The sequence below is a fragment of the Chenopodium album genome, chromosome 10, assembly GCF_948465745.1.
Source record: "Chenopodium album chromosome 10, dcCheAlbu1.1, whole genome shotgun sequence".
NCBI lineage: Eukaryota > Viridiplantae > Streptophyta > Magnoliopsida > Caryophyllales > Amaranthaceae > Chenopodium > Chenopodium album.
This window is the reverse complement of record NC_137843.1, coordinates 49,302,295-49,322,816: the sequence shown is the minus strand read 5'-3', so window position 1 is coordinate 49,322,816 and position 20,522 is coordinate 49,302,295. Positions and strand designations below refer to the sequence as shown.

Here is a 20,522-nt window from a genome sequence, read left to right as displayed (position 1 = left end):
TAAAATGTGTCATAAGTCATAACATGTCTTTTTCCAAATTTTGGCCTAGCTACAGCCTGCAAATTTGTAGCGGAAGCGAAAAAATAAACAATTAATAAGATAATATAAGCAAATTAATGTCGTAAAAATTAAAATAAGACAGTTATAATATGATCATTAATTGTATAAAATTAGTTTTATTTTTTTATTTTTTTCTGAGAGCCATTAGGGCGGGAGTGTGAATCGATCACATGATCTTCTGAAATCGAGAAGGAAGCTCCAACCATTTGAAATATCCTTCACTCTCATAAAATTAGTATAATGGTATTCATTTTAAAGATGACAACTATAAAATATTCAATCTGGTAACACCATATATATATATATATCAACTCCTTTTACATGCCCCCGGTTTACAATAATTTTATTGTACATCGAACATTTTTGCTAAAAGTTACCCTTTTTCTTTATAAAAGTGACCCTTTTTCTTTACAAAAGTGACCCTTTTTATTATAAAAGTGATCCATATTTTCACAAAAGTTACCCCTTTTTTTACAAAAGTGACCCTTATTTTTCACAAAAGTGACCCTTTTTTTCACAAAAGTGACCCTTTTTTTTCACCAAAACAGAGTATCAAAATAAAAAAAATAAACACAAAATGCAAAAGTTAACCCAATGGCTCTACTTTCATCCCGTATCTTTATCTCTCCTCAAAACTAAACATTTCCACCATTAACAAACCTTCAAATTCTCTCTCCTCCATCAAAACCTCAACCCCCTTCTCCCTCTCCGTTACCAACTGCAAGTCCTCATATTTTTCCCTTCATAGTTGTCGTCATCGTCACCTCTGCCGCCATAGTCATCACCACCTCCGCCGCTGCCATGTTTGCCACCATCAAAGTAGATGAGGTGAAATGATAGATACCCACAATAAGGTATACTGTATATGTAATTGGGGTCGAGGCATTCGGAGTTGTTGTAATCCCGGACTTCAAACTCGACAAATCGGGGGATGGGAGGAGGTCAGAAGTGCTGGAATTGGGGTGGTCAGCAAGGTCGAAATCGGAGGGGGACGCCGGATTCTTGGGAGAAGCTAATAAGGGAGTGGTGGTTTGGCGGTGAGTGTTTCAGCCTGATTTACACTAATTAGTGTAAACCGGATGTTATTAAATATTTGTGTATATATATATATTATCCCTTATTACTCATGCCACGAGGCACAAGATATGAACCAGCCAAATGGAATGTTCTAGTTAGTTGGATCAATGATTGCATTTATAGGAAGTAGAACAAAAAAGACAAAGGAAATAACCCACAAACATCCACCTAATCAATAACAATGGCTAGCATCCTCCACAGATAATGGATCTCAAAGGTCAACGCCTATGAATTATCATGTTTTCTAACCTAAATTTTTATTTTTTTATTTTTTTATTTTTTTTTTAAAAGAAAATTAAATTTGTTTTTAATACATCTATATCTGTCTCAAATCAATTGCAATTTGTTGACTGTTTTACAATGTTAATTAAACTTTGATCTTTAATGTATATTATTATATATATGTTAAAAAAAAATTATAATATTTGGAAAATATGATGTATAGACCTATAAACATCTTACATCTACTTTGTAGGAGTAATATTTACTTTTATAAATTTGAAAAAAAGACCAATTGACAGTTGGTGTACTGGTGATTGAGGCTATGCTTGGTCACTTGTTAGGGAGGATTGAATGTTTGATCCCGCGCAACATTAATTGGGAGAGGACTGAAACCTAACCATCCAAAACTGATCCTCGAATCCAAATTAGTCCAAAGGATAAAGCGGGTGAAACACCAAAAAAAATATATTTTTTTTAAAAAAAAAGTCAAAATAGAGCATTCATAACTTTGTGTAATTTGGGATGGATTTCAATTTAAAGTTGAATAGTTAAATCTCAAATGACAAGATATTGTTCAAAGGGACAATCAAGTTAGGCTCAAATCACACAACTACAGGAGAAGGTCGGTGGGACAACTAAGAGTGGAGTTTATGTAAATACCAATAACCTTTTCAAAAAGACATAACATAAGATATTGTCTAAGAGCATATCACGCACATACATGATTTGTGCATAATCTAATTTTTAATCCTAGACTATATATATCTATATAGATTTTTTTTTTTTTTTTTTTTTTTTTTTTTTTTTTTTTTTTTTTTTTTGGGAAACATATCTATCTATATAGTTAGAGTGGTATGTATTAGAAGTACTAGCTCTCACTCTCTAGCGTCAATTTATTTGTTACAAAAATAGAAAAGTATCCTTCTTAGCCCGTACGCTTGCATTCGTTCACCTTTCATTCAACAATGGCAAACTTTGAATATGTAGAAGAACAAGAGGCCGCCGTACATCCAGTAAAGACTTGCGGATGGGCAGCTAGAGACGAGTCCGGAATTTTATCTCCCTTCTACTTCTCTAGAAGGTACATACATAACCCCCCTAGGCCCTAGCTAATGTGTGCACTATAAAACATTCGTATATGTACATCTTTCATTTTTTATAATTTATAATGGAGCAATAAAAAAAATAAAAAAATAAAAAAATAAAAACCTAGAGTAATATTACTTGAAAATATAACTAATTTAAAGTTACACATCAAGAAAAATTATAGTAACTAATTTAAAATTACACAGAAAAAATTATCGATAAATAATCATAGTCAAAGTTTTCTCTCTACAAATGGAATACTTGGTATAATTTAAAATTTTAAAAATGAATGTAGGATGACAGGAGAAGAGGATGTGAGATTTAAGGTGATGTACTGTGGAATATGCCATACAGACCTTCATTTTCTCAAGAATCATTGGGGCATTTCTTCATACCCACTTGTTCCCGGGTAATTGTCAATATACTATTTATGTTATTTATTGCTTTTATTAACCATGTTTAACAACCTAAATTTAGACAGTGTCCATTTGATGAATTAATTTAAACGTTTAGTTTTGAGTATGTTTACGCAACATTGTCTTAGCTTCTATCATGTATGGTCCAATTAATTAGCCAAACATTATAAACATAATCTCTTGATGCATGCAAGGCTTTATTTTGTTTTAAATTATTTTATGTGAATTTATTTTCCTTGAAAAAACCTTATTTTAATTTGACTGATTTAATAGATTTTGACATAAATCTTACTTTGTCTTTAACTTTTGTTTAAAATAAGTCAATACATGTAAGTTAAAATAATAATATAAAACAAACATTTTTACCTTTGATCGTTTAAAATTCAATAAGGCACGAGATTGATATGAGCACTATGTACTTGGTTTAGATTATATCTAGTCGCGTAGCCAACATTTTTCTCCTAGATTATTTTACGTTTTACAAAAAAAGCTCTAACCATTTAACCTTTGATCATTTAAAATTCAATAAGGCACGAGATTGTGGGAGTGGTGACTGAAATTGGCACCAACGTCACAAAATTTAAAGTCGGAGACAAAGTTGGGGTAGGATGCATGATTGGCTCATGTCGCACGTGCGAGTCATGCGCAAAAAACCTTGAAAATTACTGCCCTAAAATGATCCTCACTTACTCTGGCAAATACTATGATGGAACCACAACTTATGGTGGCTACTCCAATGAAATGGTGGCGGACCAACATTACATTGTTCGAATCCCCGATGATCTTCCCCTCGACATGAGTGCACCACTACTTTGTGCCGGAATCACGGTGTATAGCGTGTTGAGGTATTTCGAGCTTGATGCAAGAGGAAAGCATGTAGGGGTTGTGGGACTTGGAGGGCTTGGTCATATGGCTGTGAAATTTGCAAAAGCATTTGGGTTAAAGGTTACTGTTATTAGTACTTCTTCTAGCAAGTGTAAGGAAGCTTTGGAACGTTTTGGTGCTGACCTTTTTTTGAATAGTCATGATCAAGATCAATTACAGGTACTGTAATTATTTACTATTTTAGTTGTTTTATTTTGACTTGACACTTTTGTCAGCATATAATTTTGACTTTTAAATATAAGTACATTGCTAAAGTATATCTATCCACACATGTGAATTTAACAAGGTTTTGCAAGAACATATACTACCTCCGTTAACTTTTAGTTGCAACTTTGAAATATTTTATATCTTACAAATAATAATCCAAAGTTGCAACTAAAAGTTAACGGAGATAGTATATGATTTTCATTATGAGAAACAAAACATTGACTAGTGTGAATTTAGTAAATAGTGTGTTAAAAGTGATAATGAAACAACTAGAAAAAGGAGGAAGTAAAATAATTTGCATAGAGCTTATTTAATAGATTATAATGCATATTATTTAATTATACAAGTAATTGTAAAATTTTCTCTTGGAGTAATCTCTTGCTATCGATTTTTTAAAAGTCCGCTAATAGTCTAACTTAATTTGAGTAGTAGAAGACTAGGATTGGATGTAAATAGATTTACTAATTAAAAGGTACTCTGTATATAGAATAGTATGGTTTAATAAAATATACTACGGGTCATACCCTTATAAAGGACAAATAATCATAAAATCATACTTTTGTTTTTTAAACCCATAATCTGTTTTGTTATCATCTTATCTTGCAACATATATGTTCTTTGTCGTATTATTTAATATGCATGTCAAATAATTGAGTTAGATCCATGATTCACACATTTGACACCATTCACATGTTAAGGAGAAATTTTATCTTATGAAGATAGATATGTGAGGTACTACTATAATTATATTATATTTTTGTCTAGGTTGAAAAAAAAAATGCTCTAAATTTAGTTTTTATTTAAAAAGCACCATTATGTAATGAAGTTATTATTAAAAGTTAGTATAACAAAAAAAGACGAAGATTACATTATATGGTGGACTAATAAAGAAAATGACGATGTCATAAGTCACTAGTAAAAATAGTGTGGCAATAATGTAGGCAGCAATGAGCACTTTGGACGGGATCATCGACACCGTGTCCGCTGATCATTCAATCGAGACCCTACTTCACTTACTTAAGTCTCATGGAAAGCTTATTGTGGTTGGTGTACCCCAAATGCCTCTCCAAGTGCCCATCTTCACTTTGCTTGGAGGTAATCATACATTACTTTATTCAACTACATACGCATTATAATTGCTACGAATTATGGAGTTATTTATCGTTTAGTGTTATAAGAGTTACTTTGTTATGCTTGTAGACTTGTAGGACTTACATAGTAATATAGGGCATTAGGAATTTAGAGGTTACTTTGTTATTTATAGGCGGTTATATATTCATCAATAAGTATAGTAAGGGGTTAATTTATTAGTATAATAGAGTTACTTTGTGAATGTTATAGGAGTTACTTTTATTTTTTACAAGCGTTCACAAAGTCTAATCAGCCACTCAGCCATACAAAGAATTTTTTTTTTTTTTCTGAAATACCAAGGATTTTGAAACTTGTCTCAAGAAACGTTCTTTGAATGGCCAAATAACTTGACTTTATTAGATTTCTTTCCCGGTCAACAGTTCCCCCATTGTTATATTATCATATTATTATACTTATAATTGTACCCCTAATGTCCATCTCCATATCCTGTTCTACAATGCCATTATGTGCTCACTTTTCAATACTCAAGTCGTTAGAATTTCTCTCTCAATTTCAGGAGATCCTTGGATCGATATAGGATTCTCATCATCCTCCCTTTTATGGCTCTCTAAACGTACATTAAAAAATTACTATTTATTATGCTCACGTGGTAACTATATATAAATGTATTAAGAAAGTTAGATTTAATTATTTTTTTTTTTTGGTATGAAGAAAGTTAGATATATATATATATATATATATATATATATATATATATATATATATATAACTCCCCAGATATTAGTCATATAAAATAGTGTTGTTAAAAAAGTTAGATTCCTACCAATCAATATTTCACGTTATTTAATTTTTAAGTAATTTACCAATTAGAGGTGAGTAACTAGTATTGTTTCTTTGATAAAAATGCATTGATAAAAATAATTCAATTAATAAAAATGCATTTGATAAAAATTGGATTCCTAAAAAAAAAATAATAATAATAATAATAAAATAATAATACATTATTTTTCCATTAATAAAAATGCATAGTCCATTAGGTCCACTTTATTATCTTTTTTATTTTTTATTTTTTATTTTTTGAAACAAGTCCACTTTATTATCTACTTCCTCCTTTTTTTTTTTTTTTTTTTTTTTTTTTTTACACTATTTGAGTTTTACACTATTCACACAATACGCTTTGACTCGCTTTTGTGGTTTATAGATAAGATAAAACATATTCATGTGGGATCTTGTTTGAATCGTTTCAATGTATATTTTATTAATATCCACTTTATATAATTTTACAATATTAATAATTAGAGATATTAATCGTTTAAAAAATATATTAGCAAGCGTGATAATAGAAAGGTGTCAAAAAAAAAAAAAAAAAAAAAAAGAGAAAGTATATAGTATATATTGTCTTCCGTTATTTAGAGCAATTATAGACAAAATTAAAGACATGAGTACTATAAAAGCTCCATTTACTTTACATTTTTTTTTTTTGGGTGAAGACCATTTACTTTACATGACTCAATTAATGATCAAAATTTCTTTAATACGGAGTATATTATATTACGCATAGTAATGTCACAAGATTATATTTTATTTCCCGTAAAAAAAAAAAAAGTAATTACAACGAATATCTACTGATTAGATTTTTTTTATTAAAAAAGTTTATTAATTGAAACTTATTACTCCGTACATAATTAATTACAGAGTAATTTTTTCTGGGGTATTCCGTATGTAATATAAAGTCATAATAAAAGTGAATAAAAAATTAATTTCACCAATCAACACGTGATTTTGTCACTTATTTTCAAGTTATTAATATCAATTTAAGAATATATAAAATGCTTTTGTTTTTTAAATAACTTTTGTATACATCAGGTGTACAGTAATTTACTGTACATCCAGGGTCACTTTTACAATTTTTTGGGTAACTTTTATCAATAAACATAATACTCCGTAACTTTTATTCATATTAGGGTCACTTTTTCTCATTTTAGGGGTAACTTTAAAACAGATGTACAATATTTATTGTACATTCGATTTATTTAAAAGTTTGTCTTGTTTTTTTCTTAAAGAAAAAGAATATGAAAAAATGCTTATTTGTATTTTTTTTTTTTTAAGCAAAGGAAATGGAACCGTTATTAATTAGTGGACAAATTGTCCATTAAAACATACGGAGATACATCGCTAGGACAATGATTAAACCAAATTTGTTCATCACCAAAAGGCACCAATTTAGCTAAATGGTGCGCTACAGAGTTTCTGTTTCGCAAAACATGTGACCATTTAACAGAATGAAAGTCAGAGCAAACTTCAAACACGTCCTCGAGCAAAGAATCCAAATCAGAGAGGTGGATAGCAGCTTTCGATAGGCGATTAATAATACTCAAGCAATCAGACTCTAGAATGATGTCTTTGAGTCCATGCTGACAGGCAAGGCGAGCAGCGAACAGAATAGCTTTGCACTCAACAATCGCAGGAGACCACCTGCATTTAGTTCTCTTAATACCGGCGAATAACACTTCACCCATATGATTACGCGCTACAGCCCCAACACCAACCCATTCTTCTACACTCAAAGAGGCGTCACAATTGATCTTGGTGTAGCCATCGGGGGGGCAGTCCAAACAGAAGGGCTTTTCTTCTTCGTAGTGACTTTTGTGCCATAAATTTGAGCAGTATACTGATCATAGTCTAAGACCAAATGTTGCATCCTCGAAATGACAATGTTATGGGGAGTCTCCTTCCCATTAAAGATTTTGTCATTCCTTCTTGCCCATATAAGCCAAAGCAATGCAGCCCCCCTTTGTTGCATTTTCACATCCTGTTCACACCAGAGCTCAAACAGCTCCTTGAAATCGGAGAAAGATCCATCCCCAATTAACTTCTCGCATTTTGCCTCCACCCATAGGTCTTTGACAGTCACACAATCAAATAGAGCATGATGCATCGTCTCTACTTCATTATTGCACCAGGGACATGTATCGTCATCGGTCAAATGCATATATTTTAACAAAGCACGCACAGGAAGCGAGTTCGTGCAAACTCTCCAAAGCAAGTGACGCACCTTGGGGTGGTCTCGAGCTTCCATAAATTGATCTAGGCTTTGTGAAAAAGATCAAGATTGCACCTCTTGCCTATCATATAGGCAGTTCTGACCGAGTAGTGTCCGTCATTAGTGAAGGCCCAGGTTAGCTGGTCTTCTGGAAACCGGACACTAAGAGGGATAGAGAGGATGCAATTGACATCACGTTCCTCAAAAATAGTAGCAATCAGGTCCGTATTCCGGTCCATCCTGTCAAAGTCAATTAAACCACGAACATAGGTGACTACATCATTTACATGGGATAAAATCTTGCTGCCTAACTCATCTGCAACCCAAGGTTCGCCCCAAATTTTGGCTTTACAGACATTACCAATTCGCCAAATTAATCCTTCTTGTACAAGGGGGATAGAGCCCCACAAGATTCGCTAAGAATAGCTACTGATCGGGCTCAGAAATGCATTAAAAATGTCTCCATTCAGGAAGTTCTTCTTACCAAGATCACGACCAAGAAGGGAGTTCGGTTGTGAAATGATTCTCCACATCTGCTTACCAAGCATTGCATCATTAAAAACCCCCATTTCTCGAAAACCAAGCCCTCCCAAAAATTTTGGAGAACAAAGGGAGTCCCAATTAATCCAGTGTACTTTTCGACGATTATCTGAATGTCCCCATCAAAATCTGGCAGTCATGGAATGAATATCGTTGATAATCCCTTGCGGGATTTTATAGACACCCATAATTTACGTTGGGATAGCTTGGATCACAAACTTTATCAAAGTTTCCTTACCCACACGAGACAAAAGCTTTTCTTTCCATCCCTGCAATTTCTTCCATATTCTCTCTTTTAAAGCTGCAAAAATAGATTTTTTCGACCTTCCGACAATGGTTGGGATGCCGAGATATTTACCGTGATAGTCAACCTGCTTCATATTCAGAAACTCTGCTAACTCCTTTTGCATAGACAAACTCACGCCTTTGCTGAAAGAGACCTCCGATTTTTCATAATTAATTTTTTGCCCGGAAGCTGCTTCATAACTGTTGAGAACTTCAACTATCCTTGAGCATTCCTCACGGTTGGCTCTAGCAAAAAGCAAATTGTCATCTGCAAAGAAGAGATGAGAGATAATAGAGCCATTCGACTGGCTTTAGCCCCATGGATCTCCCTAGCTGCAACAGCCTTCGAAAGAAGGCAGGAAAAAGCATCAGCTATCATAATAAAAAGATACGGAGAGAGCGGATCTCCTTGTCTTAGACCCCTACCAGGCTTGACATCGCCACATTCTACCCCATTGATGATAAAGGAGTATGAAACGGTCAAAACACAACTCAACACAATGTGAACCCAACTCTCTGCAAAACCCATCCTCTTGAGAAGTTTCTCTAGGAAGTACCACTCTACCCTGTCATATTCCTTGCTCATATCGAGTTTAAGAGCAATGGTACCCTTACGACCAGTACTTCTCTTCTTCATGGAGTGAAAAAGTTCCAGGGCTATAAGTAATAAGTCTTCCTGGAACAAAAGCACTCTGATTTTCTGAGATAACACCCGGTAGAATACCTTTTAGTCGCATGATCATAACTTTTGACGCTATTTTGTACAACACATTACAAAGAGCAATGGGGCGAAATTCAGACATAGAGCGAGGGGAATCTACCTTCGGAATGAGGGCAATGTTGGTACGGTTAACAGTCGCCGGGGAGATCGCTCCATGGAGGATATTGCACACATAGTTTGAGACATCTTCTCCGATGATATGCCAAAATTTCTGATAAAATATGGCATGAATCCCATCCGGTCCCGGAGCCTTACAAGGATGCATTTCACAAATAGCAGCATAAATCTCATCCTTAGAGAAAGGTCGGAGCAGCTTCTCATTGTCTTCATTCGTGATTTTCGAAGTAATGGCCTCGAGCACCTCATCACACCTTGAATTCGGATCAGAAATCAAAGAAAAAAGGTCCTTATAAAAACCTTGAACTATTCCTTCGAATTTATCCTCATCAGTACACCATACTCCTTCGTCATCAAGAAGCCCTTAAATTCTATTCTTCCTCTTTCTCCGAGAAGCTTTATGATGGAAATACTTAGTATTTCTATCTCCATCCTTTATTTCTGTAGCTCTTGAATGCAAATACCAATATGCCTCTTGTTTATCGTAGATATCCTCAAGCTTTTTCTCTAACTCAGAACACCTGCGAATATTATGGTCAGTGATACTCGACCTTGGAAAGCCCTCAATTCTTCTTCAATATCATCAATCTGCTTTGTAAAATTAGAGAACTTGTCCCCGCTCCATTTTTTCAAGGTTCCTAGGAGCTGACCCATACGATCCACCATAAGCAAGCCATCCGAATTTCTCCATACTTCATAAATAGCTTTCTCACAAGTGGCATCAAGCAACCACGCTGTTTCAAACTTGGGAGATTTTTTCCCTTTTTTTCACTTTCGTCTTGTTCTTCTTTGTTTAACCATTATGGGAGTATGGTCAGACTTGAATCTCACAAGATGCTCAACATAGGCATCAGGGAACATAGAAAACCACTCGAAATTTGCACAAAATCTATCAAGACGTTCCCGGACAATAGTTGAGGCCGATAATCCCCTCTCCCAAGTATACCACTGGCCTTCAAAACCCAAGTCACGCAATGCACAATCATCAAGGACCTCTCGAAAGCCATCAATCTCATGACGTTCAGCATCAGACCCACCCTCCTCACTCATACACAAAATTTCGTTAAAATCTCCTCCAAACAAAACTGGGCCAGCAAGATTTTCACATAAAGCACGAATCATGAGCCAAGTTTTATGTTTATCCGAAGACCCCGGCCACCCATAAATACCCACAAAATTCCAAACAACTTCCCCTTCCATCACTTTACCACAAATATGATGATCAGAGTAAGAAATAAGATCAAAAGAAATAGCATTACTATTTCAATAGAGACAAAGACCACCAGCTTTTCCATTACTACTTACACCAAAGGCACAATCAAATCCAAATCTATATTTTAAAGCTTCAGAAGCAGTTTTATTAATCATAGTTTCCGATAAAAATACAAGATTAGGGGCAAGAGACTAGAAGAGCACCACTTACGTAATGCTCCAACTGCTCGAGGGTTGCCAACCTCTCGACAGTTCCAACACAAGGTATTCATTGCTTTTCGCAAGGTTGGTTTGAACCAACACCCACTACTTGATTTTTACTATCTCCAGTGATAAATGTTGTCTCAGCTTTCCCTTTTTTCGCGATCACCCCCACCATCCTTCATTGCTTCATCCTGCTCTATCAAATTCACCCCCCTTTTCCTTTTTCCTCCTTTCTCCTTGCTGTCGTTTACCTCATTAATGCTCCCTGACCCACTGCCATACCCCTCTGCCATGCGGTCCTGCCTCTTCCAAACTTTATAATTCCCCTTCAATCGCCTACTTGCTCCCTCCTCTGCCCCTCTAGAGTGACATTGTTTAGCAGCACTAGCCACAATCTCATTATTACCTTCTTGAGTAGTGTCCCCATCCCCCAACTGAACATTTTTCCCAAAGCCTTGGTAAGCATCCCCTTCAGCCACCCCTAAAACGCCTTCCCCAAAGCTTGGAGTACTCTGTCTATTAAGCATACCATCCATACTTCCCCTGTTCTCCTCAAGAATCTCCATATCTTCATCAAAATTATTTCCCACTCCCAAAACTTCACTTTTATCCTTGACTTTACCCAACTCTTTAATGCCTACAGGCCTAAGTACCTGCTTCTTACTTTGAGGATCAAAAGTAAGAGTCAATTTAGCTTCCCTTCCCTTTGGCAATATACTGCTGACGTTATTTTTGGGGGAATTAAAATGAAGTTTTCTTGCTGCACCTACTGGACCAAGGTTGACCGAACGCCCTGCTGAGTGATCAGATACCCATCCACTTCTAATTGAACTCAGCTTATCACTCCACAATCTTTCTTTCTCACGGACCGCAAAGGATTTTTGAGAAGATTTCAGAGGGGACGCTCTCATCCAAGCCCCATATTTGTATATGACCACCTCCTCACCTTCTCCATTCGACACCTTCCCCAAGCACTCCTTGTCCGTGTGGTAAAGCTTCCCACAGAAGAAGCAAAAATCACCCAGTCTTTCGTATTTGATATCAACCCACTTCGAGCTCGTCGCTCCCATCGCCAAGAAAATCCCACGTCGCAGGGGTTTATTGATGTCAATCATGACTCTGATACGCATAAATTCACCCCACCCCAAAGGGTCGGACTCGTCAAACTCCAAAAATCCTCCCATGGCTTCCCCAATTTCATACATCATTACCAAATTTCGTTTGTTAAAAGGTACATCAAATAAACGAACCCACATGGGAGAATTTGTAAATTCGATCTCCGAGCGCTGTTCTCCTCCAAGAATTTCTTTAAGTAGCAAAAGTTTGCCATCGAAAAACCATGGACTCCCCTCCATAATTCGTTCTTTGTCTGCTTCTTCAAAAAATTGAAAAACGAAAAGGTTTGTTTCCACCGCTCAAGTCGCTATATTGTCATTCAATCTCTACACATTTGTTAGGGTACGTTTCATGGCTTCTACATTGAAAGGTTTCACAGTCCAAAGCTTTCCCACAAGGGTGAGGTGAAGCCGATCAATAGAAGTCTCTTCCAGTTCACCATTAACCTCTTTTCCTACAATCGCAACTTCGTCTTCCGTAAGGCTAAATTTCTCCCACTCCTTGATTAAATCAGACTCCATAATCACAAAAATCAATGAAAATTAATAGGAATTGCACAAACCAAAAGGAAACTACGAGCAAATACTACCAACCCTAGAGCAAGGACTACCAACCCTAGAACGAGGGACTACTTCCGTATTTTGACTAATGGACAACTTGCTTATTTGTATTTCTTAAGGCTGATATATATTGTATTTCCTCTAAAAAAAAATGATATATTGTAACTCTATTTTTATACAAGTAGATTTTAATAACTCCGTACTTTTGTAGTGTTAACTAAAATAGAATGTATTGTTTTTTTAAAAAAAAATTTCGTTTCTTTATTTTCTTGTTTGCTTGTTGGGGCTTTGCCCTTTCCTTCACAAAAAAAAAAAAAAAAAAAAAAGAAAAATGGTTAAGCAACAATGCAATGCAAGAAAATTAGTTCTCCTACATAAAATACAACTAACTAATATGGTCAACTCCAAATTAACAGGAAGGAAGATGATAGCTGGGAGTGGAATTGGAGGGATGAAAGAAACACAAGAAATGTTGGATTTTGCAGCAAAACATAACATTAAAGCAGATATTGAAGTGATTCCAATGGACTACATAAACACGGCCATGGATCGTCTTTCTATGGGTGATGTTAGATATCGGTTCGTCGTTGATGTTGGCAACACATTACAAAAAACCATGTCTTCAGTTTAGGGTTTCTTAAGCTCGATCATGCTTGATTTGGTGAACCATATTTTCGTGTATTCCATTTCTTCAAATAAGAATAATTTTACAAATTTTGTTAACATAGTTGTTAATTGTCCTATCCAATCGCTACTAGTTATTACATTTATAAATCAGATCAGGTGCACTAAACATAGTCTTATTGAAAGATTTTCCAGTGACTTAATGAAAAAACTTAATTAGCTTAACACTTAAGTTAATTTTGTGAATTGAACAATCGAAATAAATAGCTCCAATTAATATAATTGCAATTAACAAAATGCCACCATGACTATAGATTTTTTCTTTTTATTTTTTTTATTTATTTTTTTAGAGAGCCACAAGGGCGGGGTGAGAATCGATTCCAAGATCTTCTGAAATCAAGAGGGAAAGTCTAACCATTTGAACCATCCCTCACTCTCACCATGACAAGATGTAAGCATGTAATCCATCAAATAAATTAAAAGATACTTATAACAACAATTGAGGAAATAAAAATTATAGTACATGTAAAGATTGACTATCAATGGTTATTAGGTTTTTACACATCTCCTTGTCAATTAAAACCAAAATTCTCTAGTAGCATGGGTCAAGCATACAAAAATCAAAATGTTACACCTTCAATTAAAGACTCATTTTTTCTAAAAATCTATTCCCTAGATATAAGTTTTATTCTACCTTTATCTAATTCCATATTCAATTTTAATCAACAAAAAGCTCACTATCTTATTTCTTCCTTCCCTTTCCACCAATTAAACTCTACTATTATTCTACTATTAGTACCTAAATTCCACTATTTTGTAAAGTATAAAGTGTAAATGTATGATACTAATAAATTAGTGACAAAAGAAGTAATACGTAGTATTAATCATGCAAAGTAACTCAACAAATATATTCGTAGTATTAAAAAACTACTCGTACATTATTAATATTTGTAATTTAGTTTCATTTTAGCCTAATAAAATTTATACACATCACATAAAATTACACGTTAAAGAAAACGTAAATTACGTAATAGATTTTTAGTCGATAACATTTTTATGTTTATACATACTATTTTCCTTAATTATTACTACAACAGTATTAACTAGAGGGCTGAGAGTGAGAAATAGCTCAAATGATTAGAGCTCTCCTCCCGATTTTAAGAGATATTGAGATCGATTCTCATCACTTGTCCTTGTGGCTCTCTAAACAAAAAAAATTAAAAATTAAAAAAATAAAAAAGACACCTAGAGGGCTTTATTTTATTTTTATTTAATGTAAAGGATATGATTGCATTAATTGTTTCGTACACCCGGAAGAATATCACCCTATGAATAAAAGAATATTACCTGTAAGTAGAAGAACATTACATATAAATAAAAGAACATTGCCTATAAATAAAAGAACATTACTTATAAAAAAAAATTGTAGTTATAATAATTTATTATACATTATAAACAAACATAAAGTACATCAAAAAGAACGTTACATATAAAATAAAGAACATTACTTATAATAAAAGAACATAACTTATTTTCTTCAAAAAAAAAAAAAAAAAAACACATAACTTATAAACAAATGAACATTACATATAAATAAAAAAGAACATTATCTTTATGAAAAAGAACATTACATATAAATAATGAAAAATGTTACTACCCAAACCCATGGAATAAGATGATGAACAACAATGGTAGTGCCAAAAAGTCAAACAATCAAGTAATTTCATGATAATAAAGCTTTATATGAACAACAACCATTATCACAAAACACAAAATATAGGTAAAAATAACTAGCAAAGAGAGTTCACTATTGAAGCACAACCTAGGGTTTCATACTCATGAAGTAGAAAAAAGATGAATAAAGTAAGAGAAGTCATACATCAAATGAGTAGAACACCCTTATAAAGTGAACTAATAATGGAAATCAAGCAAGTAGAACACTCAATTGCAAGTTTTTTAGCCAAAATAAAAAATACCCAAAATTCTCAAATCATGAAAAAACCAAAAATTTGGTTGTGAAATTCGGATTTTGGAGTGTAAAATCTAGTAAAAATGTATTTGTGAGTGATGAATTAAACACATAAAAGCTATAAAAATCAAAAAATAAAATGGAAGAAGAAGTTTGAGGGAGAGGAGAGAGAGAGAGAGTATCGAAGAGAGAGAAAATGAATGGGTGAAATGAACATTACATATAAAATAAAGAACATTACATATAAACGAGGCTTCATAAAAACAGTACATCAATAACATAATACTAAAACAGACACCAAAAATGACATGTGTCACTTCCTGGAGTAGTTTTTTCTCTCAAAAAAAAAAAAAAAAAAAAAAAAAAAAAAAAAAAAAACCTTCCCTTTTTTGCTAAAATTTTCTTTGAGAAGTTTGGTATAATATAAGGGGGTTGTTAAATATCGCTCTTGAATATCTAACTAACGCCCGCAAAATAAAATAAAATGACGTATTTATCCTTATAATAACGATTATAAAAATAATAACGATTATAAAAATAATTAATTTTACCTCAATTTCACACTTTTACTGTACACAAATTTTTTTACCGTTATCTCTAGTGGTCAACGGCCACTAATGCTCATCGAACAACCACCTCAACCACTGTGAGTTTCAAAATCAAACAAATTTTTAAATTTTGCAAAATCAAATTCGTTAGATCTTATGGATAACGACGAAATACCAGAAACACAACCTTAGACGCTCGCCAAAGGCTCATCGAACCGTACGGAATCGGTACGTCGCGATAATTTTTTTTAAAAAATTCAAAACCCAAGAAACGCCTAGATTTTTCGAATACCCTAGACTGAAACGCCTAGTTTTTTCGAAACATCCAAGGTTATTCGAAAAAACTAGGCGTTTCAGTCTAGGGTATTCTAAAAAACTACGCGTTTCACCTCAAACGCCCAGATTTTTCATACAACCACACGGTTGTTCGCACGAACTAGGCGTTTGAGCCTAGGACGTGCAAAAAATCTAGGCGTTTGCCGTGAATTCTGAAAATAAAAAAAACAAACATTTTCTCCGCCGGCGATCGACTTCCCTTTGTCCTTACTCGTCATTACCGCGGCTGTGTAGATCGTGAAACCGGAGGTAAGGAGTTGGTGGTTAAAAGAGGAGGAGGAGGAGGAGGTGGTGGTGGTGGTTAGTATGAAGAGGTGGTAGTGGTGGGTAGTATGAAGAGGGGGGTAAATTGAGGGGTTAATTTTTTTTTTTATTAAAAAAGGGTAAAATTGTAATTTTAGTTTATTTTGCGGGCGTTAGTTAGATATTCGAGGACGACGTTTAGCTTTCCACTAATATAACTATCATAATTTATTTTAAATATTTTATACGTATCTTTTATAGTAAATATATTCTTTTTTGTTATTACTCTGTTTTTCATAAATATTACTCTGCATGAAAAATGTTTAATACATCATAATTTTTTTATTCAATTGATTAATATAATTTAAAATGATAAATTTATTAAATAATAGATTTGTACTACACAAATTGTTATTAAATAAGAATTTTGATTTTAGCAACATAGCATAACATTATAAACACTTAATCTATACATGTAATCATGTAAGATAATTTGATTAAATTTTTGTATTTGTATCTCTAATACTTTCATATAGTATATAATTTAGGGAAAAAATTGACTAAATATCAAAACGGGTTACCATTTCTGCCAATTAAGTGTAATACACAATTTTAATTACTTATTTGATTAATAAAAAGACAATTTTATACTAATTTATCATTGAATTTTTAAAACACTCATATGGTCTAACATGTAGATGCAGTTTTAGGGTCTATTCACATTTACTGAAATGAGCTGAACTGAACAGATTTGAACTGATTGGAGCTGAAATGAACTGAACTGAATAGAGCTGAAATGAATATTTTATGAGAGAAGGAAATTAGGAGCTGAACTGAACTGAGCTGAACTAATTGGAGCTAAATTGAACTAAACTGAACTGAAATTAAGCTGAAGTGAGCAGACCCTTAATTAATATACTCATTTATGTAATTGAGGGTTTGTTCACTTCAGCTTAATTTCAATTTAGTTCAGTTCAATTAAGCTCCAATCAGTTCAGCTCAGTTTAGTTCAATTCAGTTCAGCTCTTAATGTCCTTATCTCATAAAATATTCATTTCAGCTCAGTTCACTTCAGTTCAGTTCAGCTCCAATCGGTTTAGTTCAGTTCAGCTCCAATCACTTCAGTTCAGTTCAATTCAGCTCAGTTCAGTAAATGTGAACAGGCCTGACTCTTTTGTTATATTTCATGTTTCATTTCATTATATATGCAAAATAAGAAGATAATAAATATGTTATAAATGTATTTTATCTATACTATTTTTAATACATTTTTTTTCTTTTATTGATTAAATTTAGTGAAATAATCATGCATGGCACGAGCCTAATCTAGTTACATATAAATAAAAGAACATTAAATTTGTCCCAATATTCTTTTATTTATATGTAATGTATTTCCGGCACATGATACACCCCCCTCTACCATACTATTTTCAATATGATTGTAAAAGAAAATATAGTGTACCTAGAACCTAATTTTGGAAGCATTATCTTATAGAATAATTATTTTTGCAATAAAATAATTTAGAGCTTTTTATAAGGAATGTAATTTTCTTAAGAGGAATGTAAATTAATTCGAGTTACTATAGTAAAATTAATTGCCTGCCACAAAGACAAGAAAATTAAAGACCTTCCTTGAAAACATTTGACTTAGTCTTCGGTTAAATTAAGGAAACTTAATTATCCATCAAATGAAAGGAAATATTTTTACAATAAAAAGGGTGATTAATAGTAATTAAGCAATTTACACCAATAAATTAATATGCTGTTTTTCTACCCTTAATCTCTCTATTTAAGCTATGAAAACACAGTAATTCATAATTCACACGAACAAAAAAAGTCTTTAGAGAAGTTGTATCAACCAATTTGATATATGCATTGAGATTTCAGGTAAGATCATTTATCTTTTTTATATTGTTTTTATTAAAAAAAATTAATAGATGTACTATTTGATGCTTTAATTTGCATTCATATATATATATGATTCTCATTTTAAAATTAATACTCCAATTTTACTTCGAAGTTAGTATATGTTTGAGCTATAAAACATGAAGATTTAGAATGCCTCATTCTGAATTATTCATGTGAAAAGATCAAAACAACATTTTTCTTATGTTAATGTCATAATGTATATTATGGTCCTTATGCAAAATGCTTGAGTTTGAAAATATAATTATGAAAGTATAAACATTGCTTCATCATCCTTGTTGATAATTCCATGTATTTGTATGACTCATAGAGATTATGATTTGATCAATTGACATTTCTTCTACAATATTCATCATATATAGTAAAATGATTAATAAGGTTTGAGGTTTGAACAATAAAATATGTCTGAATTAATAGACCATATAAAAAAACTGTATTTAAATATTATAAAACTTTCGTTGACAGGGTTGACTATTATTGATTTATAGCCTCTAGTTACATTTTTTTTTCTTCTTTTTAACATTTGGTAGCAAAATGGATTGAATGTTAGTATAAAAGATTCAATATCACAGTATAATTTTTGTTATTCACATAAGTATAATTTTATGATGTAAATATTTAATGTATTTTTTATTACTTAAGTATTGTATAGAACCCAAAAATGGAGGGCAAGTTTTCCTTGCATAACAACCTAACCTGAACTAGATTGATATGATGCCCTTGGGTTGGGAATTTCAATACGATACATTAATTTTAAATGAGTGCGCAAATAACCGATCAAAAAAATAATACGGAGTAATAGTAACATATCAAAGTTGAAATCACATTCTTGGTATGTAATTTTGTAAAAATTTATGTTCTATCATACTACCTCCATATTATATTATGTGCATCATTTACCAAAAATAGATATACACATTATGTGCAACAAATGTTTTCTTTACTTTTTAAGTTGTCATTTTTTATTTTTCTTACCTCTATCCCCATCATAAGCATTTCTATCTTTCTCTCTACATTTAACACTCACAAACAATGTGTAGGAGTCCATGTTATGGCTTTTGTCGCACATAATATGAAACATGAGTTAGGATTTAAATAGGAAAATAGATCAATTTGTCATATTTGGATCGTTATGAGTAGGTCAATTTGTTTTGACTAATGAGTCTACTTTTTACATCGGCATATAGTTTTTAAAGAATTTACCTTCATCATAAGAATAAAATAGTACATGAGCACACATGTGTTTGATACTTGTTTAACAAAAGAATACAAGTGCATATGTTAAAAAAAAAAAAAAAGACACGACACTATGATAAAAGGTATGAATGCATACATCAAAGTCATGTAGAAAATTTATTACTTTGTATTACAATTATTGGTATGTACAAATTCTTAAATGAACCTGGTTCACACTAATTTATTGTGGACCATTAATATTATAGAAACTATGGTTGTTTTATAAATAAAAAAAAAGGTCACTATAATAAAAATAAGGTCAGTATGTTAAAAAAAAGTCATTTTGGTAATATATAGGCTATAAGAGGTTAATTTTTTGATGAAATATTTTATATACTGGTCAATATGAATAATAAAGGTCACTATGTTAAAATTAGGGTCATAACGTCGTATTCAAGTTCACTATAATATTAAATGTTATACAAGTTTTAATAAAGGTTACTACCTTAAAAATAAGGTTACTATGTTAAATATAAGGGTTACTATGTTCAATATATTGTCAGTTACGTGTGTATAAATCTCGGGTCCACAATAATATTATTGTGGACCAGGTCCACGCAAGTCTTTTTGATTGGTATGACACTTTATAGAAGTTATTTCTGTTTAAGGAAAATGTATGCAAATTTTGCATGGTATCTTTTTCAGAGAAATCCTATGTTTGTAGGGTAGATTTGGACGATAATTTGGAGAATAAAACATTTCTTTTTCAGCAAAGATTTGACTATCTACCTGATTTAAATCCAGTTTATGATCATATAAATATGAATAAAATCGAATTTATTTCCATCTTTGGCTAA

At 32.6% G+C, this 20,522-nt stretch overlaps 1 protein-coding gene across 1 annotated transcript; it reads left to right on the top strand.

The window, feature by feature from the left end:
- The first annotated feature begins 1,904 nt into the window (after positions 1 to 1,904).
- Positions 1,905 to 13,566, top strand: LOC145564027 (putative mannitol dehydrogenase). The gene is made up of 5 exons (XM_081624391.1): positions 1,905 to 2,440; positions 2,741 to 2,854; positions 3,392 to 3,905; positions 4,895 to 5,048; positions 13,260 to 13,566. Exons 1-5 carry the CDS (start codon positions 2,325 to 2,327, stop codon positions 13,472 to 13,474), a joined length of 1,113 nt encoding a protein of 370 aa, XP_081480517.1. The 5' UTR covers positions 1,905 to 2,324; the 3' UTR covers positions 13,475 to 13,566.
- Positions 13,567 to 20,522: the final 6,956 nt, after the last annotated feature.